Genomic DNA, 24307 nt, shown 5'->3' with positions numbered 1-24307 from the left:
GCTCTGGGTTGTTTTAAGTAGAAGCATCTTCCTCCAAATGCAAGCATATGCTTGCATCTTGAAAGCATGTGGCCTTACGCAAGTATGTATACTCTTCCCTTTTACTTGTTGTAGAGTATATTTGGTTTTTGAATCTTCTCCTTTGTTCTATAATTGCATTAAACTAGCTAAATAATAATACAGTCTATTTGCTTCTATTCTTTACATGACAAAAATAGTTTCTCTTATAGAGAACAAGTTTGCACGTGTGGATCAAAGCATTAAAATTAATCAAGCTTCTTCAATAGCCAATGTTAGTACTCTTTCTATATGTTTTCTTCATAACACATTCCCAACACTTAGAGCCCAAATCTAGCTCCTAACACAAGGGGTTCTCCACACTAATGCAAAGGAGGGTGCATCTTTTTGTTAGGATAAAAATAGGGGAGAATAGCGCCACTTCCTCCACACACATCCTAACGAATGTGTGTGTGGTGTGTTTGATATATAATCACTTGTAGTGTAGAATGTGCATGAATGCAAGGAGCATTAAAAGAACGTCGACAAAAATGTGTATCAAAAGCAATATCTCCCCTGTATCCTATATTTGTGTTCACAAGGAGGAAGGTCAAGTACAAAGGTTAGTCACTTTGGATGAAGCAATTTGCAAACAGACATGATCGACCATTGATGGGAATCGCATGGTCAACATGATAGCAGAAGTGAAAGCGCCACTCATAGCTCCAATGGAAAACTCCCTCTCACCTCTTCAGGAGACAACAAGTAAGATGTAATGGTTAATGGAGAGCTTCCGGACATAAAACATTGGGCAAACGACAAAATTATGATTTTCTCCTCCACACATTTGCTAATACAAAATTTTAATTGTCTTGCAAGGCCGTGGCTCTTTTGGCAAAAGCTTTCAGGAGAGATACTATTGAGCCATTAAAACAAGCTAAGCCATGATGTAATAGACACACCACTATCACTTTTTTGTTTCTTACCATCTTAGTGTTAATGATGCATTTAACTATGTCAAGTGTTGTCAAAAATGTAGCAACATCTAATGTTGTTTGAGCATGACTTTGATTCTATTGATGAATTTGTCTAAGTCAAGTGTGTTCTTCTCTCTCTCTCTCTCTCTCTCTCTCTCTCTCTCTCTCTCTCTCTATATATATATATATATATATATATATATATATATATATATATATATGTGTGTGTGTGTGTGTGTGTGTGTGTGTGTGTGTGTGTGTGTGTGTGTGTCTCCCATCCAATGGAATATGAACTATTGTACTTAAAACTATCACAACAACTTAAGGTTGCATTAGTGTGTCAATATCAATTTTCTTTCTCTCAACCATTTAATGTGATAAATTAGACCTTGATTGGTTGTTTTTCTCATTTGTTTTGAATGGGGAAAGGACATGTTCCCTATAGTCTGTTATAAATTTGGAGGACGGTGCCAACTCCACACCAACATACGTATGGTTTCTTTTTATGGGCACAAGCTCACAATGCACGAAATGCATCTCTCTCTATAATGTGCAAATTTTCTTCTCCACATATCTAAAAATGCAAACTTTCATTTGTGTTGCAAGGTTGTAGAGCTTTCGGCAAAAGCTTTGAGGAGGGGTGCTATCAAGCCATCAGAATAAGCTATGCCATGAGGTAAGATCCACACCACTTCTGCTTTCTTACCATCTACTGCTTTCTTACCATCTACATAGTGAACCAATCAAGAAAAACTACCATGAAACGAAGGGACCCATCGGAAAACTAATAAAAATGAAACATGATGTAATGTAAAGTTGTAAAATGAAGGCCACCATTTACAAACTAAGAAACACACAAGATTTTAAGGCTTCACGGGAAAAGGTTAAAAATGATTAAATATTCAAATGCATGCCTAACTCCCTTCTTCGCTAAGGCTTTATTTAGAAAGCGAAAAAAAATCTCATGGGATAGGCATAATGTTACCGTAAATTGATTATACTTGCACAATTTTTAGCAACAACATAGGGATTATCTTCCCTGCTCTACACACACATACAAGAATTTTGTTTATCCATGTTGCACGGACATCATTGTAGACCAAGTTGGCCTATAATAAAGTGCTATCTTTGTGTGTGTGTGTGTGTGTGTGTGTGTGTGTGTGTGTGTGTGTGTGTGTGTGTGTGTGTGTGTGTGTGCGCGCGCGCGCGCGTGTGTGTGTTTTGGTTTGGGGGGGGGGGGGGGGGGGATGCAAAGATTGTTTTTTTTTTTTTTCCTTAGGAGGCATGAGGATGCTCAAGGGAGCCTATCCTCAGGAACCGTAAAAAATTTTACAAGAATGCAGGACATCAAGAGCCAAGTGGCTTATATGCGTTGTGTAATTTAAATGTGCAAGTGGAGTACACTACCATATGAACCAAACCCTATGCCAGGGTGGAAAACATCATAGCTACCTCCTGTCAATATGTCCCACAAGCTCCAAAAATTGTGTACAACCTCTTACCATATGCGCTTGAGTATATCCGTTGATGTGAAAGGCTCTCCACTGAGAACATGGATACATCTAGCAGTAGCAGATATTGTGGAAAAGAAAATCTCTCAAGGATGTAGACAAAAGCATGAATAATGTCCAGTAGTATATACAAATTGCAACACGCCTATCATCAGCATAAGAATAGGGTCCAAAACTTCCCCCTCATAAGTAAGGTGGGAACCCAAAAAATGAAGCAACTAGTAAACTACACCCAAGCCACAAAACCAAAGTGAAGGCCCCCTTGCTAGGGTAAAGCACGGATCTCTCGCCAAACCATATGATCATGGGAGAAGAAACCACAAACAATTGACATATATTCTCATCTATTTGATGGGGGCATTGACCACTAGCGTGATCGTGCGAGTGGCTTAATTTCTTTGAGTGGATTTCACCGGAAATGGTTTATGCCACTATGAGAAGTAGTACTTACCTCGTACTTGGGAGATATCCTCCAATTGAGTATTTGGTCCCTAAATCTCCGGAGATATTAGCTACAAACCACACTCTGCCCAATTTTGAAAGAAATGAAGACTAGTGGCTTAGCATCGTTAGGTGAGCCTATAAGGAAAGAAGACTAGTGGCTCAGTAGCCTATAAGGAGCCCATCCAAGGCCCAACCATGAGCCTTGTATGAGTTGCCATCCACAAGAAATACAAAATTTTTTGGTGAAACAAAGATCCTATAAAAAGGGCCATTACTAAGTGATAAAAGCGTGAGAAAGACATACATCTAGACAAGAGGATAGCTATGTAGGCATGTACATGTGACATTGTTGTCATTGTTGTCTCAGTAGAAAACGTTGATCGAAAGAAGCAAAGCAAAGGGAGGAGACCACAATAGAAGTGTCATGGCCAATATCACTCCCCTAGACCTTAGTATAGCTCTAATAGTGGGTGAAAATCCCATATCCACAATCTCCATCAACTAACATCTGGCCTTATGAAGGCAGGATCCACATAACTACACCTCTCGAAAGATCCAACAATTCGACCATCAACCCACAGAGTGAGCAAAATTTGCATTTTGCGAGTATCTCATGAAAGGCAAGTTATAAATTATCTCTCTCTCTCTCTCTCATGTAAAGGTCTATTTGTCAGATAGGTCTTAAAAGTCTCTTGGAATTGTCTCATGACATTAAAAACTTCTCTTCTCTTCTTCTTCTTCTTCTTCTTCTTCTTCTTCTTCTTCTTCTCTCTCTCTCTCTCTCTCTCTCTCTCTCTCTCTCTCTCTCTCTCTCTCTCTCACTCTCACTCTCACTCTCTCATACACACAAAAACATGTCTAATCCACAATTCTTAATTGTGCAAGTGCTTTGCACATACCAAAGTACCACAATTCTTGTTTTTCTCATGAATGTTCTTCCATGACTCTTGGCAACACGTCCTATTCAAGCACATAAATTGCACGTGAATAAGTTAATATACACTAGGCACTGTTTAGATAGGTGAACTAACATTGAAAAGTTGAAGCGTCATGCTTATCATGTCTCCAAATAAAAAATGTTTGACAACCCAAATGTAGTAGAGCATCTTTTTGGATGGACAAATAGCTTACAAGCTATGGACATACCATACAATAACAATTAAATTTTTGCAATCAATACAATTGAATATGTACAGACCGTCAAGATGATTTTGGGGAACATAAAAAGGTTTAGTTGTATTGATGACTCTACTAAAGAGGGAGTTTCAGAGGGCATACTGATAATCAAAGCGAGGTGCATTGTGAAGAGGAAAATCTATAGGTAACCACACCTTGCACACATTCCACCTTTGCCAATTTCTGCCAAAAAGCTAAACTAGAGTAAGGGAGCTGCCACTTTAAAAACACCATGCGTGCACTTCATGTCTTGGCACTATAGTCGTCGTAACAATACTCAGTATGAGTTTAGGCTATGTGTATGATTGAAAGAAGCACATGAAAATACTCATTTGGTAGCATCAAATTTTGTTTTATTATTGAATAGAGCTTCTTTCCATCCCAACTGACATCATACAGCTCTCTCTCTCTCTCTCTCTCTCTCTCTCTCTCTCTCTCTCTCTCTCTCTGTGTGTGTGTGTGTGTGTGTGTGTGTGCGTGCGCGCACGTACGCAACCGTTTTTTTACCTAGTAGACAGTATGTTCACTATTTTTTATCCTAAGTTCTTCATTCGAACTCCGATTTGGGTGATCTCTAGCTTCACTCAAAGAGCACAAAAACCTCTGTGCATTGATGGAAAGACAAAAAATTTGTGAACAAAGAAAGACTTTGTTGTGGCATCATATGTAAAGTAAACAATATTCAAAGTAGTTGACTCTCATCTCTTGTTTTGCATACCATGTCTTCCGGCACTCGCAAGGGTTCTTGTTTTTCAACAAGATCCATAACTATTGTGAAAAATATCCCAAAATCTCTGAAGGATGGAGATAGAAAACCAACTACTCTACCAACTCATTAAACCAAGATGATGGCAATACGCAATATTCTTGCAAGAGACCGTAAACAAACAAAGTGAAGACTTACGAGCCCTTGCAACGGAGAATGGCATGCTAAGGGTTCCTGTTGTTGAAAATGAGCATTTCATAAAGATACTTGAGATGTAAACAACACGTTTGATTAATTTGAAGAGCTAATTAAAGAATGTGAACTCTCTTCTTCTTGTGAACTCGAATGCTTTGAAGAGTTAATCAAAGAATGTGAATGCTCTTCTTCTTATGAACTCGAATGCTTTTAAGGAGCACATGAGCAAAGTGGAGCATGGCTATATATTGAAAGAGGAAAGGTTTGACACAATGAGTCGTGAACTAAAATCCAAAATTGGCATTCATGGAATTCTTGAAGAGAAATCGGAGACACCTCTTTCTCTTACCATTGTTATTGTCAATATTTTTTCAAAACCCACTTTGGAAGGTCAGGAGTTCTGGTTTATGAGACGTATAGAGTGAATAAGTAAAGAGCTATTTTCTCAAAAGAAAATCCAATCATATGCACTATGTCGGATGAGACCAAGCAAAATTATATACTTGATAATTGTTGGATTTATTTAAGAGGTAGAAAATGTTCTATAAAGATCACACTGCAATGCAACAAAATGCGAGGGTAAGAATAAGAAAAACAAAGACATGTCTCATAAAGAAAATATACCCAAGAAGCAGGTAAGTCTATCAAGAAAATAGGAACACTTGTCGTATGAGGTCAAGTTACAATTGAAAATATACTTGGAATTGCAATGAATACCCATTGGATGTGGGGATTGGCATGGATGAAGTAACTAGCAAAGCCAATGTTGTACTTCTGTTGAAAATTGGTAGCATGATTCACAAAGGATTAATGGGTAGAGAAATACAATGTGCATTCATTGATGTGGTCAAGGAATCTCAAGCAACGAGGAGGACAAGAAGGGGTATGTACAATTAAGAAAGTGTTGAAAGACTGAATCAATTTTAAAAGATGATAAGCACAAACGTTATATATGGCTGAAAATTATGCATCCAAAAGAGTACCCATTTTTGTGGAAGATTGCCACATTCCTCATCATGAACCCCTCTTTTATGCTTGCATAGATAGAGATCACACATTTATTGATTTAGAGAAGAAAATTTACTTATTTTAAAGTCAAAGGTGATGTGATTATATTTGGAGATATAAATGCCTATAGAAAAACATTACAACGTGATATGTATCAATTTGATATGACATGCATTTTAAGAGGGCCAGAGGAAGTTCACTTGTATGATTGTATTTCAACAGATGAGAAAGAGCCGAATCACTATGGAAAGCTCATATACAATAACATTACAACATGGTATATATCAATTTAATATGCCATGCATTTTAAGGGGGTTGGAAGAAGTTCACTTGTATGATTTACTTCAATGGATTGAGAAAGAGTCAAATCACTATGAAAAGCTATACATGTGGAGAAATAACTAAACATGAAGATCTCAACCAAAGTGAAGAAAAGTTCGCTTTATATGGATTTCAAATGAACACCGATGTATATTGAAAAGTTTGAGTAAAAGTTAAGGATGACAAAGTTCCAACATGACGCTCCATGGGAAACCGAATGGGAAGCTTTCAAAAAATTCAATTGTTCTTGTACCGAAGAATGCTTTTTCCATAAAGTATATCAAAGGTATCAACAAAAGTAGATCACCGAAGAGGTGGTTTGATTTTAAAAATGTCAATAAATGCTTGAAAGTCCTTAATAAAGCCAAATGCACAAAGATAACTATTAATAACTTGCATGCATACAAGGCAATGATTCAAAAGAAGAGAAGAAGATGAGAAGTCAAGCGCCAATTTTTTCAAGCCCAAAAAAAGATATGCATGTTAAAAATTTCTTTAGAAATTCAAAGGGTAAAGTGTTTTAGTAACTTGAGTCTAGAAAATAGTATAACCTTTCTATCACCCAAGTGTGGTAGATTGGTTATGCTATTTCCCATCTTGAATTACAGGTCTTGAGTTCAACTCTCCTCGTCGGATAGATCTTTAAGATCTCTTGGGATAGTTTCCTACAACGTTAAAACATTCTTCTTCTCGGGTGTGTGTGTGTGTGTGTGTGTGTGTGTGTGTTGGGGGGGGGGGGGGGGTGGGGGGGGTGCGCGCGCGCTAATAAAAAGAGGAAAATGGTATAACCTTTCCATCACCCAAGTGTGGTAGATTGGTTATGCCATTTCCCTCTTGAATACCATTTCCCTCTTGAATAACAGGTCTTGAGTTCAACTCTCCTCGTTGGATAGATCTTTCAGGTCTCTTGGGATAGTTTCCTACGACGTTAAAACGTTCTTCTTCTTCTCTCTCTCTCTCTCTCTCTCTCTCTCTCTCTCTCTCTCTCTCTAAAACCCAAAACCCCCAATAGATCCCATCATACAAAAGGATTTTTTTCTTTTATTATGTACGAGTTCAGTTGTTTTGTCTTTTCCGATAGACAGAGGACATACACATATGTATACTCCTCATATAGACGTTAAACGATATGGTCAGGCCCTAGAGAACGCTCTTTCAACAACAGCCATGAGAGAGTGCCACGTCTCTAGCATTTTGGGAGACAAGGAGCATCCAGCATTTTGAAGTCTCCAATACCAGAAGGAGCAGATAGCCCCATCCAAAAGCATATTTTCTGAAATAGGAGAAAAACAGATGGCAGAGGTGAAACTTATAGCAAGATTTCCAGTCAAGCAATGTAACAAATTGAACTGCTTCCTCTGATACCAGTTGTTTAATGCATATACAGATCCTGATTTTTCACTAAAATTAATGCTCTCTTATACACACAAATTCTGATGCTCTCGGACAACAAAACTTGTTTCTTCGGTCGAAAACCCCGTAAATTTGAAGCGTATACAATGCATGTAAGGCATCAGGACCTGAATAATATGCCGCATTATTCATAAACAGAAGAGAAAAGTGAATTTATTTGAGGGACAAACAAATGTTAAAAAATGTAAACTATGCCATCATGAATACGAGACTTTTGGTTCTGGGCCACGCATTCTGAGATCCACATTAGGTTCCTGATTTCTTGCTCCCGCAATCTTACATATGCGAAAAACACCGCGTAGTGAAACTGGATAAGCAAGAATACAAAAGGTTATACACATGCGAGCCATTCTAATGTGTACTTCTATCCCACAATTACAAAACCATACCTGCTGCTCAAATGCAAGGCAAAGCCTCTTCACTTCCTCTTCATAAAATGCTTTATCCAGCATTTGACTTTCACCATATGAGAGCTTCGCAAATATTAAATTGTACGTGGGGTATTTCTCCATCACTCCACGAACCTGCACGCTATATTAGTCCAGATGACTGCAGGAAAGTCAACTATTCCAATCACCTAAAAGATAAAGCAAATCACCTGATCAAAATCCTCACAAAGAGCCAGCTCTTCATGACCATAAGGATAGCTGCATTTAATTACATAAGAATATATTTTAGTAGCACATCTTAAGTAATCAAAACAAGTAAGATATTGCAATAGGCCACCATCTTTCACCTCTGTAGTGACAAGCAGGCGTACACAAGCATGATTCATAATAATGCTCATAGCAGACAAAAATATATTAATCACTTTCAGCACCCTTGGCAACAATGTGTGTGTGTGTGTGTGTGTGTGTGTGTGTGTGTGGTGGGTGTGTCGCGAACAGGCAGCAAGTGTGTGTCGCGAGCAGAGTCAGCAGCTGCGTCACGAACAGGCAGCCAGTGTGTCGGGCGCAGGGACATCAGGTGCGTCGCGAGCAGAGACAGTACGAGCGTCACGATCATGCTGATTCTGAGCAGGCAGCACATCAGTAGGGTGTCGTGTTAGCAGGCAGAACAAGGCTTAGGTCGTGCGCAGCGCAAAACAGACCAGCGTATAGAGACAGCAGGTGCAGAGGATCGGTGTGAGCCCAGACCAGTGAGCAGAGACAGGTTGTCAGGTGGCTTTTTTCAGCCGTTTGTGAAACATCAGCAAAGTGTGCGAGGACCTTTGTCCATATCAGCCAGGTTTGTGTAGGTGCATGCACAGGTTCTGTGGTTTCATGTACATATTCTTGGCTCCTGTACAAAGATAGCCATTACTGAAACACAAAAAAACAAAAAACAAAAACACAAAAACCTTTGCAGTACCCATTTCTCTAGGGTTTTGGTTTCTGGTGGGTTTTGCTCCTGCATGTCAAAATCTTTGTGTGTGTTTAAGCGTCGGTAGCCATAAAAAATTCCTTGAAGGCTCCTCCTGAGATAAAAACCTGTTTGTACAAGGACTTTGAAGAGGCTAGGCAAGCTTGGCAATCAAGCTCTTGCTATCGAGATGCGTGTCACAAAATGATGACATGGCATGACTACCCCACGGGCAGAGCTGCTAATGTGGCAGGACAATACGGACGGTGACAGCTGGTAGTACGGACGCCCGTGAAAAGCGCTGACATGTTGACTGTATGGACGCCCGTAAACGCGCAAATTGTACAGAATTCCGCTTTTTGCACTGATGCTTTTTCTGGCAGCTTTTGGAGCCAGTAGCTTTTGAAACAAGTTGCTTTTGGGATCATTGCTTTAGGAACCAATTGCTTTTGAGTTTAATTGCTTTTGGGGCTTTGCTTTTGGCCTCCCTTGTAAGAATAAAAGGACCCTTATGAGCCTCACTCTTCAGAGCATCTGGACGCACAATCTGAGAGCAGAGGACCCCTTTGGGAGTTGTAACTTTGCTCAATTTTTAATATAAAAAGAAATACCGAAAGGGGCATTAGTCTTTGGGGCCAATACTTCTGGGCATGGAACTACACCGGGCGATAAAGTTGCGAAGTATTTTAGGAGATTCTCTCGTGTGCCGTGTTGGATTCTCATCTTGGGGTGTCCAAGATTGTGACTGCGTATTCCCGTGCAAGACCTTATGGATCCGACGGCTTAATATGCTATGAATGCAATCATCTTGGTCTTCCCCGGGAAAATGCCTACTACATAGGATGTCGGGCAAAGGGTCGATTTTCTTCTCAAACGTCAATTGGTGCTCATGGATTTTATCAAGTCTTGTTGGTGTCACAAACCGGTGATGTGGCATAGCCTTTTTGGGGCAGGAGAAACACACACACACCCGCTGAAATGCTGATGTGGCAGTGATGTGGCAGCAACGTACGGACCCCCGCAATTTGCGGCGCGTTTTGCAGCAGATTGTACGGAAGTGCTGATGTGGCAGCAACGTACGGAAAAAAGGCAGCTTTTGCGCAAATCCTACGCTGAGAAGCTTTTTGGAGTTGTTTTAATTAAGCAAGGCTTGGGAGAGGAATAGCTTTATTTTTATGAAGCTTTTGATTTTCAGCTTTTGGGGCTCTGCTTTTGGCATCCCTTGTAAACCTTTATAAGTGTGGGCAGGGCTCCCACTCTACAGAGCATCTGGATGCAGAGTCTGAGAGTGAGACCCCTCCCACTCTCTTGTACCTTGAACACAGATTAATACAAAAAGAAATACCGAAAGGGGCGCCAGTCTTTGGGACCAATATCTCTAGGCACAGAACTCCGTCGGGCCGTGTCGAACCAATTGTGAACTATGAACTGTTTTGAAGTGAATCTCTGCTGTGTTGCGGTAGAATCTTGACTTGGAGTGTCCAAGTTTGTTACAATGGTATCAAAGCGCGGCCGATTTCTATTCTACCAGGAAATCAGATCCTTTTTCTCGCGACACCTCTGGATTTAAACAGAGATCAGTCGACTTCCTCTGCATCTGGGGATGCCAGAAGAGATCACGAAGAAGATTCTCACGAGGAGTATGGCCCGCCTCGGCCTACTCAGGAGGAGATTGAAGAGATGAAGCGTCGACAATTGGTTGACGATGCGACATAGATGATGATCAACATTGCGAAGGATCCCTAATTTGCAAAAATTTTGACGCAGACATCCTTCGACGAATTGCACTCTCAGTGGCGGAAGGCCACAAAACCACCCCTCAAACCAGCACTCAAGAAACCTCCTACTCCGAGGATGTTTACAGAGCAAGAATTAGAAGAGGTGGTTGATACACGGATTACCCAGCTTTTTGACGCAACCAACAAAGCCAAAAAGCACGGCAAAAAGCAGAAGAAAGGAATTAACTTCCCGGGTTATTTGGGTCGTCAATCTGCTTTTGCCTCAGCAAGAAAGCAGAAAAAGCATGTCAGATTTGAAGGAGTATCCAGTTCTTCTCCTTCTTCTTCTGACCTGACAGTTCTTCTAGCTCCTCTGACTCGAGCGAAGAAGACAAAAAAGGGAAAAAGCAAATCTTCCAAAAGGGCAAGAAAAAGGCAAAGAAGCCTAAGTTTCGCCAAGTCTGACAGTTCTACACAGGACTCGTCTTCAGACAGTTCGGACTCCAATGATGACAGATTTTATGCAAAGAAGAATTTCTATAAAGCCAACCATTATGACTTTCTAGAGGATAAAAGCAAGAAAGTTCGAGAATTTAAAGAAGGTGGATAGTCAATTAAATTTGACACTTTTTCTGGATGCCGCGATGCTTCGAGGGCTTTGGCCTTCATACAGCAGTTTGATATAGCTTTCTCTGAAGGACATTACTCAGAGCACTCCAAGATTCGGAGAGCTACCTCTTACTTCAAGGGAAATGCTCGAACACGGTGGTCCACTCTTCTATTAAACAAGAAAGCGCCACTTAAATGGCTGAAATTTAAAAGGCTTTTTATTTCTTCTTCGTTGATTCGGGAGTACGAACACGACATACAAACTGCTTGGAACCATCTCCGAATGACCAAGAAAGATACCTTGGACGCATATTGCGAGAGATTTTGGAGCTCTTTTCTACCCGCTTCTTCGTTTAAGAAGATCTCGTTTAAAGAACAAATTGAGCGGGTTACCTTGGGACTTCCTACGAAGATCCGAGATCACTGCTTAGAGTAAAAGTCAAATTCTATTCAAGAACTGATGAGTCATCCGAAACAGGGCTTTGCCATTCACTCAAGCAGTTCGACTTACCCCACAGATGAGATCATGACGCAGAAACAGAACAGACTTCTAAAAATGAAAGTAGAAAGAAGAAGAGGCCCCAAGATCAGAAAGATAAGGATGCACGACCCCGACTCACTCCTCAAAAGAGAGCCAACTACATCAAAGAGGGAAAGTATTTTGGATACGGGGAACAAGGACACATCTCCATGAAGTGCCCTAAAAAGGCACAGAAAGAACAAGATGAAGACAAGCCAGAGAGTTCAAAAGCAGCTGAGGAACGTGGACAGAAAGGCAAGATGAAAGCAGGAATGGTTCCAGATTGCATGGGTACTGACCCTAGCACGATTGATGAGAGTGCATAACTTTGCCGAGCTTGGGGCAAAGTGAAAGATCAAGAAGCCCTGATTTTCTTTGATGGAGGATCCAAGGCCAACTTCATTTCACCTGAATTGGCGGCGCCGCTCGAGATTACACCTGATCGGATGAGACCACTAGCAGAGGCAGTTCTAGCAGCACCCGACAGGGACGTAGCCATTACACCTGTCATTGGCAAACTTTGGTTGCATTGTCAGGGGTATTTGGGGCACGAGGACTTCTACATAATGCCCTTACACGAGGACGTAGCCATTACACCTGTCATTGGCAAACTTTGGTTGCATTGTCAGGGGTATTTGGGGACGAGGACTTCTACATAATGCCCTTGGAAGGTAGTGATTTCCTCCTGGGAATTCCAGGGTACCATAAGAACAACGCCGTGGTCGACTATCGGGTGAGAAAAGCGACTTTGACTACAGAAAAGGGCCGAACCATTGTACTTGATGTAAAACTTAAGGACGAGTCTGTCCCTATTGTATCGACTTCGGCCGTTTCAAAATTAATGAAATCCAGTCTGTTTGTTTACTCGATCTTTTTGAAAGATTTGAATGATGATCATAGGACAAATGTGTCTGATCTAGAAAAAGAACGCCATGATTTTATCCACACTCATGCCGATTGCTTTTCTGAGGGCCTGCAAGGCGAGTTGCCACCAGCTCGTCCTGAGGACCATACCATTGATTTGATACTTGGAAGCACACCACCGAACCGGCCACCTTACCGTATGAGCCGAGCTCAGAATGAAGAAATTATGAACCAAGTGAAAGACCTCTTGGAAAAGGGTCTTATCCAGCCAAGTACTTCACCTTACTGCTCTCCGGTGTTGTTGATTTTGAAGAAAGACCGATCTTTGAGGAATGTACATTGACTATAGAGCTCTCAACAAAATCACCATCAAGAACAGGTTTCCGATTCCTAGGATCGATGATATTCTTGACCGACTACAGGGATCCTCGTGTTTCAGCAAGATCAATTTGAAGAGCGGATATCATCAAATCCGAATCGCGCCAGGAGATATCTATAAGATAGCTTTTCGGACGACTTTTGCTTTATTTGAGTTTTTGGTGATGCCTTATGGCCTAACCAATGCTCCAACGACATTTAACCGAATGATGGAAGGATTTTTCGAGAGTACAGACTATTTGTTGGCACTTTCTTTGACGACATCATTGTTTTCTCCAAGGATGAGGCAAAACATAGAGAATATCTGCTACAGGTCTTTCAAGCATTACAAGATCACAAGTTGGTTATTAATGCAAAGAAAAGTGAATTTTTCCTACTTAAGATACATTTTTTGGGACACATTGTCTCAGCAGCAGGAGTGCAGATGGACCCGGCCAAGATAGAGACTATCTATGATTGGCCCGATTTGAAGAATGTCCATGAAGTTAGAAGCTTCTTGGGCTTATGTTCGTACTACCGGTGGTTCATTAGAAAGTATGCAGAGGTTGCTTCCCCTTTGCATATCTTGACACAGAAAGGAGTCCCTTTCTCGTAGGGACCCACAAAGGTGACTGCCTTTCGGACATTGAAAGACAAATTGACTACAGGGCCAGTTTTGACTTTGCCGGATTTGCAGAAGTCATTTGAAGTATATTGTGATGCTTGTGGTCGTAGTTTGGGTGCGGTCTTAATGCAAGAAGGCCATGTCATTGCCTACGAGAGCCGATTGTGGCCGGAATTGACAGCACAGATATATGAGAAAGAGCTTTTGGCGGTTATCCATGCTCTTACTCAGTGGCGACATTACCTACTCGGAGCGGATTTTACAGTCTTCACAGATCATTAGAGTTTACGCTACTTCTTGTCATAGAAGCGGCTATCGGAAAAGCACATGCGGTGGGCGAACATCTTGTCACAGTTTCACTTCCAGATTGTCCATGTGCAGGGACAGAAGAACTTGGTGGCAAATGCTTTGTCCCGGAAGCCATTGGTCCTGGCTATTTCCACGATGCATCATAGGAGCTTCGAGGATATGGTCGATTAGTATGCCACGATACAGATTTTGCAGATATTTTCAATCGGATACGGAATGGGGAGGTAGTAGCGGGATATTCCATTCGGGATGCCTACTTGATGAAGAAAACGATGTTGTGCATTACACGGCCGTTAAGGGCAAAGGTTCTAACCGAATGCCACTGTCCACCTTTTACGGGTCACCGCAGCATGGCTACCACCTTGAAAGGTGTGGAGAGATACTTCTTTTGGTCGAGACTCAAGAAGGATGTAAACGATTTTGTACGTAGTTGCTTGGTATGCCAGTCAAGTTTGACAGGCATAAAGCACAGGAGTTGTTACAGCCTTTACCCATACCCACCCGACCCTGGGAAAGTATTGCAATGGATTTCATTTTTGATCTCCGGAGAACACAAAGTGGGCACGATGGTATCTGGACTGTTATTGACAGATTTAGCAAGCAAGCTCATTTCATTCTAGTGAAGAAAACAATCAAGCCCGATCACTTAACGAGACTGTTTGTGGCCCAGATCTTCGGATTGCATGGCATGCCTGAGACGATTGTCTCCGACAGAGACCCCAGATTCACGAGTTTGTTTTAGAAGGCTATTTGGGAGAACATTGGCACGCGGTTACAGTTCTCGTCATCGTTCCATCCGCAAACTAACGGGCAATCAGAGATTGCTAATTCAGTGGTATTAGATTAATTGAAGCCTTACATCTCGAATCTGAAGACTCAATGAGAAAAGTATTTACCTTTGGTGGAATTTGCCTACAAAAACACGATACATTCTTCGACAGGGAAGGCCCCATTTGAGATTATTGAAGGTGCTACGAAGGTTCCAAAGCACGAAAGATAAGATTTTTGAAGCCAACGAGTACACGCAAGACTTGGACACGACTTTTGCCAAGGTTCGGGAGGCTTTGCAAAAATCTCAAGAAAGACACAAAAAGGCAGCAGATCAATATCGTCGCGATTTGAAATTAAAGAACGATTGGGTGCTCTTATGTTTTGAGAAGGCACGCCTGAGAAAGAAAAAGGGAAAGGAGCGGCTTTTTCAAAAGCTTAGCATGAGATACTATGGACCTTTCCAGATTTCCGAAAAGATAATGTCTCATTTCGACTATGCACTACCGTCAGCTCTGGAGCAAGCCTCAACAAATGCTTCTTGAGATTTCACCCATTCCGCCTTTGGCTGATGGTTGCCACATGTCTGATTGGAATTTCCAGGACACACCGTTTGAGGCCATCTCTGTTAGTCAGGTTTATGTTCTTCTCTTACCGCGGCCTTGGCTTGCTGACAACTGCGTTGCTCTATGGTCTATGCAAAAGTCTGATACCTGGTGGAAGAAGCTCCTCTCTAACCTTTATTGGATCTATCTCCGGTGGACTCTCCGAACCCTGTCTCCTAGAACTCGTGGTTGTCTCCCAGCTCAGATTGTCTCCGCCTGCTTGAGAGTGACCCCTCCCTGTGTGGCTGGTGGTGGTGGGGCCGTGATCCTGTGGAAGAAATCTGTGAGCTGTGACTATCACCCTCCCTATCGTGCTATTGTGGGCTGTAGTAATGTCTCTCTATGTCTAGTTTTCTAGACTCATGAACTCTCGGAGAGTGAGCTGTCATGCGTGTGTGTGTTTGTGTATGTGTAGGCGGGGGGGGGGGGGGGGGGGGGGGGGGGGCGGGGGGGGGAGATTCTAGTAACTCCAAGTTAGGCCAACATGGCCTATCAAACATATCGAGTGCCATCCCGCTGTGTCTCTCCACTAGTGATACTGCACATGTGTGGTGGATAGTTATACCATCACTATCTACTCCCATGCTTAATGCATCCTCTATTTGTATGCTATAATTATAGATAATATGAAAGAAATGAGGCGATTTGCGGAGCGTAATTATGATGGAGAGAGAGAGAGAGAGAGAGAGAGAGAGAGAGATTACAGCAGTCCAAAGTTCGAAAACAGCTTTCTTCTGTCATCACGAGTAAGCTCTGTACCAATGCTGTAAGAAAAACACAGAACCCGTAAAACCCTTTTAAAACCTCATGAGGTCAACCTCAAAATACTATTTATAAATTTTTATTTTTATTTTTAAACCTTGATCAAAACAGAAAGGAAACTAAGTTTTACAACAGCCACACCATCAAAGTGTAGAGAAAACCCAGTTTCAAAACAAGCATGCCACAGACAAGGCAATTAATGCACCTAATGAGATGCAACTGTCTGGCAATTTGCTACCAGCATGTCACTTGTATTATCAACAATCTTCTGCTGGTTTAAGTGATCAGAACTTTTCTGTATCAACTCCCAACTTTTCTCACACTGAGCAAGACTTAACCATCAGGATAAGGATACTGCTCAACTCCATACATTATCCACTAAGGCTTGACATCGAAAAAGGTTTTTCATGTGCTACACATAATCTGGAAGCTTGACAACAGTGCACTTAGGATTCCATAGTAAATGCCACAAGTAAATGCATGTCGGCTCTTTAACGAGGCTACCTGTTGATGCTAATGTTGACAGCCCGTCGATCTGCCTCAAATGATAGAAGGTCACACATAATCTCGGAGGTTGCTCCACCAAGTTTCTATCCAAAATGACCAGAACAAAGAATTAATTTCACCTTCAGCTGCAGGAGTAAATCGCTTAAATAGCATTCTTCCATTAAAGAACTTTCAGCCCAATTACCTTGCAAAACTTATAAAAATCTTCTAAGTAAGCTTTATAAAGTGTATTTCGCATGATCTCGATGTTCATCTCATCCAAGTCCTGCATGTGATTGTAGGGAAAATGCATTAGTCAACAGATTGCAAGCAAGTGTAACAGTAAATCAGTTGAAGTGTCAGTTGCACCTAGTATAGAGAAAATTTCTAGAAAGCCATGACAAAATTATACACAATCGATGCGTAAGCTAGGCAGCTCAAACACTCAAAAATGATAAAGTGCTTTGTTTGATCCCCATGAAACCAGGATGCGACAATGCCTCTATAAAAATTCAAGCATATCTGTATACCTTCATAAGGTCAGAGAGATCATGGTCAAAAAAGGCTTGCAAAAACTTCAATGAAAAAACAAGGCAACTCTTTCTTTTCGCTCTCAAAACACAAGGAGAGGTTGCTCTTAGAGAGAGAGAGAAATGAAATGAAATGAAATGTTATATTAACGTCTTCAAAAGGCCAAAGTGATCTATGAGACCAGAAAGTTACAATGTGGTGGATATTATACAAAGTCAGAGTAACAAAATAACAACATAACAAAACAAAAATACTAAGGAATCCTAAGCTGCTCAATGTGAACTAAGCAAAGTAAGCAGCTGGCTGGGATAGCTAAAAAGCTAAATCACAGGAGATCCAACATCGGTTGCTGGCGGATCTCATCAATCTCCTCCATGGTCAGTAGTCTGACCGGGGCGTCGTCGATGCCTAGCCAAAGTGATCCGAATCTTCTGATGCAGCCTCCGTCGATGCTGTGTAGTCCTCCGCAGTCGTGGGCGTCTGGATCTCCCCATCTCAATCCCTTGGTCGATCACTGCGCCTCTGGTGCGAAACGAATGTGAGCTCTGCTGTAGGAGTAGCTCCTCCGGCTGTCCAGTGCTGCTCTAAAGAATCTGTGATCTGTCTCTGAGACTGGCTACCCTCTCCTCTCATCAGGCTATCTCTGTGCCTGCGCAGCTCGAGCAAGAACAAACCCAGACATCTCTAATCCTCGTACCCCATGACTCTGGAGAGTGGTCCAAAACCCTCTCTAAACAAGCAATGGAAACGGCCTCGTATCTCGTGGTAGACGGGGCAGCGGCATGTGTAGTGCAACTCTGCCTCAGGCTCCATGTCACACAAGGGGCATGTCCTGGCCTCTGCTGGTACTCCGCTATATCTCCCAGTCTCAATCCGCAACTGGTGTGAAGACCTACATATCTGGCCAGTAGCACATCGTATCCCATGAGAGAGGTGGGTGTCCATGAATCTGGGTCTCGTCACAAAACCGTCCTCCGTAAGCTACAGAAGATGCTCTCTGTAGAGGTGTCTAGCTGAGTCAAGTCCTGGCGGATGAGCCTGGTGATCTCCGACTATGTAAGAGTGAGAGATGATGCATCCAGTGAGTATTGGAAGGGTGGCAACCTGTCTATGCTGAACCCATGCGCCTGAGACCATGATGTCATCTCCCCATACAAGCATGTTGTATCTCCCTGCATAGGTAATTGTGGAGAGGACTCAAGTGCAAGGCGGGCATATCTGTCTCTGGGAAGTTCCCACATGCGGTGTATGAACGAGACTGATTTGCTGAGCGCCTCAACCACTAGTTTGGGGGGGGGGGGGGGGGGGGGGGCTAGCTCTGCTCGGATAACGGCACGTGGTACTGAAGCCTTGACTCTAATGAGCCGCGAGATCATACAGACCAGAGGTTTCTCCATGTCCCCCCATCCATCAGTGCGACCCGACCTCCCGTGATGATTTAATGAAGGTCCCCATATCTCAGCTCCATAGAGCAATGCAGAAGCCACCAAAGTGTCATAGAGCCACAGCTTCGTCCGAGGCTCTTGAAACTGAACCTGCGAACACATCCTCTCCAATCTACACAATGCTGCATGGGCTCTAGTCAATCTGGTCTCTGCTGCACTCCTCAATGAAAATGCTGATCCGCTAAAAACCACTCCAAGGTAAGTGTAAGCATCTGTATACTCCACGGTCTCCTAGCCGTATGTGAATGTAGGTGCTGACCTCCTGATCCACTGTGGGGTGGTATTAAACACGGTTTTACCAAGGTTGACGGACAAACCACTTTCGTGGGCAAACCTATGCAAAGAATTCAAGTGACATTGCATCCCCTTCGAAGAGTCGGAGATCAACACAATATCATCAGCATATAACAATAGTGGAATCCATGTCCCTGCCAGTTGTGCACCTCTATCACTTTCGCTCTCAATGTAGCCAGAAACCTCATCCACATACATACCGAATAGAGTAGGAGAGAGCGGGCAGCCCTGCATTTCACCCCAATAGTGGAGTGAACCCGAGTAGATAGACCCTCGGAGGTACGTACATGCCCCACTACTGACCTGTATAATGCCATGATCCCCCAAATGAGCTCTCTGGGTACTCCCATCTCCTGTAGTCTGCGCAACAATCTAGCTCTGGGTATTGTGTCAAATGCTTTGCGGAAGTCCACAAAGCTACAAATAGATCCGTATCCCATGTGATCTGCCCTCCTCAATGATGGCTCTAAGTGTCAAGGTATGGTTAAGAGTAGAAAAGCCTCTCCTGAACCCTGCCTGCCCGCGGCTGCGCATATCCTCTCCCTCTCTGCCCATCTACTGAGCTGCTGCTCAAGAATGGATGCGTACAACCGTGCCAATGTGTGTCCAATCATGATAGTGCGATAATTCCCAAGCTCCTAGGGTCTCCTGACTTGAAGATAGGTACAATAGTAGATAGGCTCAGTATCAGGCAAGCCTTTACACATGGCACGGTTAAACATGACTGCTAGAAGCTCTGCTAGTAGATCTCTGGCATGCATGAAATGCTCACCCACTAAGCCATCATGATCATATGCTCTCCCAATCCTCATCCTGTCAATGGCCTTCTTCACCATCTCAGCGGTGAAAAAGGCACATGCGTGTGGGCATGAATCGGGAGGGTCGGGAAGGGGCATCTGTCCAAGAACTATGTACAAAGATGAAGCGTACTGGCCCCAAGCCTCTGTAGAGGTAATGGCAGGGACGGGAGAGTGCTCATGAAAGAGCCGCCATGCCTCACGTGAGTCCTAACTCAAGAATAGCTTGTATAGATCCTGCTCACACACCTCGAATGGCAAAGGTTGGGGATTTGAGAAAAGCGTCATTTCAAAGGAAAGTACCAACAGTGCACTGTGTATTTGTAGTTTTGAAAGGGATTGTCTTGCTAGTGGTGGCCATCATCAGCCGCAATCGGCGGATGGTGGTGCTCATGAGCCTCTCATGTTCCAAACTCTGGTAAATAGCTCTACTAGCGGGAAATCCCATTGGGATCACCATTACCTGCTCTCAGGTCGCATTCAATTATGCTCATTTCGAAGTGAGTTTACTCTTCATCCTGGATTCTGCAACAAATACACTTAGTTCCATTTACAACTCAGTGGACGCATTGGAGGCATACCTTTGGTATGCAAGGTGGTGGGAGAAAGGTTGTCAGCAACTCAGCTTTGGAACCTCCTGCTGCTTCCTTTTGACATGCCTATTCCCAAGATGATGATGGTCTCCCATTGGAGAGAGGAGGTTTCAGGGTCCAGTCGGAGACATCGGACCAGGCCAGGCAACTCTTGCATAGAATCCCATTGACTTCAGCAAAGCCTATTGTTAAACCTCTGTCACACAAGAGCGAATGGACACAGTAGCATATGACTTGGACCAATGAAAACACACGCTACTCACGAAGCCAGTCACACACGGCCGGAGGATAGAGCACCTTGCAGCTGAGTGGCAGCCAGCAGGTCATGGTCGCATCCTCCAGATTCATGGGCAACCGCCCAAGCCGTCCTACTCTCGCCCAAGCAAGGAGAAGAGCAACCTATTGGCTAAAACGCTGCAGGAGAGTCTCTTGGCCGCCACCTTGTGTGACCTTTGTGCTTGGACAGGCGTTCTGGTTTTGAAAAGGTTTGTGCCCATAGAGCTCCAGGTCATGCATGGCTGCTGGCCATGTGTGACATGGGCCTTACTTATACACACAAAGACACGGGATGGATTTAGCTAGTCTAGGCAAGGGACTAGCTGTCATTGCCATATTAGTAGAGTTGTAGCCGCATATTGCAAAGATTTGCAGCAGTCTAGGAGTTGTTTTGAGTATGAGTGAATCAGTGTTTGTCACATGCACATGGCTCTATGTGCCACGTGGACATGCTTCATCGACTTCCAGAGCCAATTTCCCCTTGATCCTAGATACTAGATAGGAGTGTCTAGAATCCTAGGCAGACTAGTACCGGCAATTTTGTGAGCCTGTTCCTAGGACCTGCATGTCCAGACCAGTCCAGCAGATTAGGTTTTCTAGTTTTGGAACCCTCTTGCATAAATGGTTTGTACACGCGTTTTGAAAGATGTTATTACACTATGGTGGGCATCTAGCATGACGTGCATGTAGTTTAGGTTAGAGAAATCCAACGAGCCATTCCCCACATCCGTCGGATTCCAAGGTGGGTAGATGTAACAAACTTCCACACCCCAAGTCAAGATTCTACCGCAACACAACAGAGATTCACTTCAAAACAGTTCACAAAGACGACACGGCCCGGCGTAGTTCCGTGCCTAGAGGTATTGGCCCGAAAGACTGGCGCCCCTTTCGGTATTTCTTTTTATATTAATCTATGTTCAAAGTACAAAGAGGGCCCGCGGGTCTCACTCTCAGACTCTGCGTCCATATGCTCTGAGAAGTGAGCCCCTAAGGCCACTTATAAATGTTACATGGGGTTGCTAAAAGCAGAGCCCCCAAAAGCTTCTCAAACTCAAAAGCAGTTATCTCCAAAAGCTAGCAGCGCTAAAAATAGCCAACGTAATTCGCGGAATTCCGTACTGTCAGGCCACGTCAGTAGCCAACCCATTTTGCGATCGTTCATACAGTCAACAAGATTTGCAGAGATCCGTACGGTAGCCACGTCAGCATAATCCAACGCTTTAATTTTTTTAATGTGTGTCCCCGGGTCCCCTCGTCACTTGGCCGTAAGTCGGGACAACTTATGGTTGCCACCTCCTCACCAATTTGTGACATACCCCCCTCTTGAAAGAATTGTAATCGCCCTCGATTACGCGTGCAAAATAGACAGAGACCATAACGTGTCTTAGTAGACAGTGACTGTTAGTACCGACGCACTAGACACAACACATCTAGCACTTGTACAAATCGACAGTCACATCACCGGACATCACTTGACATCAGAGGACATCACATGACAAATCACATTTAAATTCATTCCAGATCTCAGACCCCATGAACAATCGGCAACGTATTTAGTAATTGCATCTAGATCCAATCGGGACCTCACAGATGCTCGATTAACTAATCCTTATTGCAATCATGTCTATAGAGATTTATGAGACCAAAATGTTGCATTCGTTTCATCTTTCAGCTCCTGCACTCAAACAAGTCAAGTACAAATCAATCAGTTTCATTTTCGGTAATTCCAGTTCATAAAGTCATATAGCAAAATACTGTCAACCCAGCAATATCCCTGAAACCCAAAAGGACATCAGTGACTCTATATCAAAATCGAGGTAATCCGTTGACAAAGGAGCGGAGTGACTCCCCTCTTGTGCAAGCCCGCTGCACTAGATTCACCCATGCTTAAATCGGGGTTCTATCGGAGTAGACTATGCTAAACCGAATGCTTCAAGGTAAAGTTCCAAAATCTGAGGAGTATCTGCTAGGTCCTCCTCCTCCATCCACTTTGCATCCAATGCAGGATGGTTCTTGAATTTAACCAAGAACCGCCTAGTCGCTTTACCTTTAATCTTTCTATCCTTGTGTGCCAATATATGTTCTAAAACGAGTATCTCCTCGCTTTCCTCCACTTCGGGTTGCTCATCTGGCTCCCCATCATCGGACACATCACCTTTAAAACGCTTCAATAGACTCACATGAAATGCATTGTGAATCTTCCGAGTATCGGGCAGCTTCAGTCTAAAGGAGACATCTTTTATCTAGAAAGGTCCATAGTATATCTCATGAAAAGCTTTGGAAAAAGCCGCTCCTTTCCCTTTTTCTTTCTTAGGCATGCCTTCTCAAAACTTACCCAATCGTCTTCCTTTAATTTCAAATCGCGACAGTGTGATCTCCTGCCTTCTTGTGTCTTTCCTGAGATTTCGCTAAAGCCTCCCAGACCTTGGCAAAAGCAGTGTCCAAGTCCCTCATATATTGGTCGGCTTCAAAAATCTTATCTTTCGTGCTAAGGAAGGGTGAAACCTTCGTAGCACCTTCATTCCGACTTCCCCGTCGAAGAGTGGATCATGTTATTGTAGGCAAATTCCACCAAGGGCAAAAAAAATTCCCATTGAGTCTTCTGATCAGAAATGTAAGACTTCAATAAATCCAGTACGATTGAATTTGCAATCTCAGATTGCCCATCTATCTGCGGGTGGAAAGATAACAAGAACTGCAACCGTGTGCCAATGTTCTCCCAAATAGCCTTCCAAAACAACCTCGCGAATCGGGGATCTCTGTCAAAGACGATTGTCTCAAGCATGCCATGTAATCTGAAAATCTGTGAGATGAACAGTCTCGCTAAATGATCCGGCTTGACTGTTTTCTACACTGGAACGAAGTGAGCTTGCTTGCTAAATGTGTCGATGACAGTCCAAATGCCATTATGCCCACTCTGTGTCTTCAGGAGATCAAAATGAAATCCATAGCAATACTTTCCCAGGGGCGGGTGGGAATGGGTAAAGGCTGTAACAATCCCTGTGCTTTATGCCTATCAAACTTGACCTTCTGGCATACCAAGCAACTGCATACAAAGTCGTCCACATCCTTCTTGAGTCTCGGCCAAAAGAAGTAACGCTCCAAACCTTTCAAGGTGGTGTCAATGCCGTGGTGACCCGTAAAAGGTGGACAACAGCATTCAGTTAGAACCTTTTCCCTCAACGGCTGTGTAACGCACAACATCGTTTTCTTCATCAAGTAGCCATCCCGTATGGAATATCCCACTACTACCTCTCCATTCTCTATTCAAGTGAATACATCAGAAAAATCTAGATCTGTGGCGTACTAATCGACCATGTCCTCGAAGCTTCTATGATGAATCGCGGAAATAGCCAAGACTAACAGCTTCTAAGACAAAGCATCCGCCACCAAGTTCTTCTATCCTTGTACATGGACAATCTGGAAGTGAAACTGTGACAAGATGTTAGCCCACCGCATCTGCTCTTCCGAAAGCTGCTTTTGTGACAAGAAGTAGCGTAAACTTTGATGATCAGTGAAGACCGTAAAATCGGCTCCGGTAGGTAATGTCGCCACTCAGTAAGAGCATGGATAACCGCCAAAAGCTCTTTCTCATAAATCTATGCTGTCGATTCCGGTCTTGAAAACAATCGGCTCTCATAGGCAATGACATGGCATTC

At 43.1% G+C, this 24307-nt stretch overlaps 1 protein-coding gene across 1 annotated transcript in view; it reads right to left on the bottom strand.

Annotated features, from left to right (window-relative positions):
• Positions 1 to 7662: 7662 nt before the first annotated feature.
• The window catches only part of LOC147440843 (V-type proton ATPase subunit d2), an 80379-nt gene continuing 63734 nt past the window's right edge, over positions 7663 to 24307 (bottom strand). Inside the window, exons 5-10 of the mRNA XM_086482660.1 lie at positions 16918 to 16998; positions 16731 to 16816; positions 16169 to 16228; positions 8347 to 8395; positions 8138 to 8272; positions 7663 to 8055 (exon numbers count right to left, since the gene is read on the bottom strand). Of these exons, the coding sequence (XP_086338786.1) occupies positions 7924 to 8055; positions 8138 to 8272; positions 8347 to 8395; positions 16169 to 16228; positions 16731 to 16816; positions 16918 to 16998 (543 nt within the window). The 3' untranslated portion in view covers positions 7663 to 7923. The remainder of the gene's footprint in view (positions 8056 to 8137; positions 8273 to 8346; positions 8396 to 16168; positions 16229 to 16730; positions 16817 to 16917; positions 16999 to 24307) is intronic.

This window comes from Adiantum capillus-veneris, chromosome 15, assembly GCF_014529385.1.
Source record: "Adiantum capillus-veneris isolate H3 chromosome 15, ASM1452938v2, whole genome shotgun sequence".
In the NCBI taxonomy this organism is placed as follows: domain Eukaryota; kingdom Viridiplantae; phylum Streptophyta; class Polypodiopsida; order Polypodiales; family Pteridaceae; genus Adiantum; species Adiantum capillus-veneris.
This window is presented reverse-complemented; position numbering and strand designations above follow the sequence as displayed.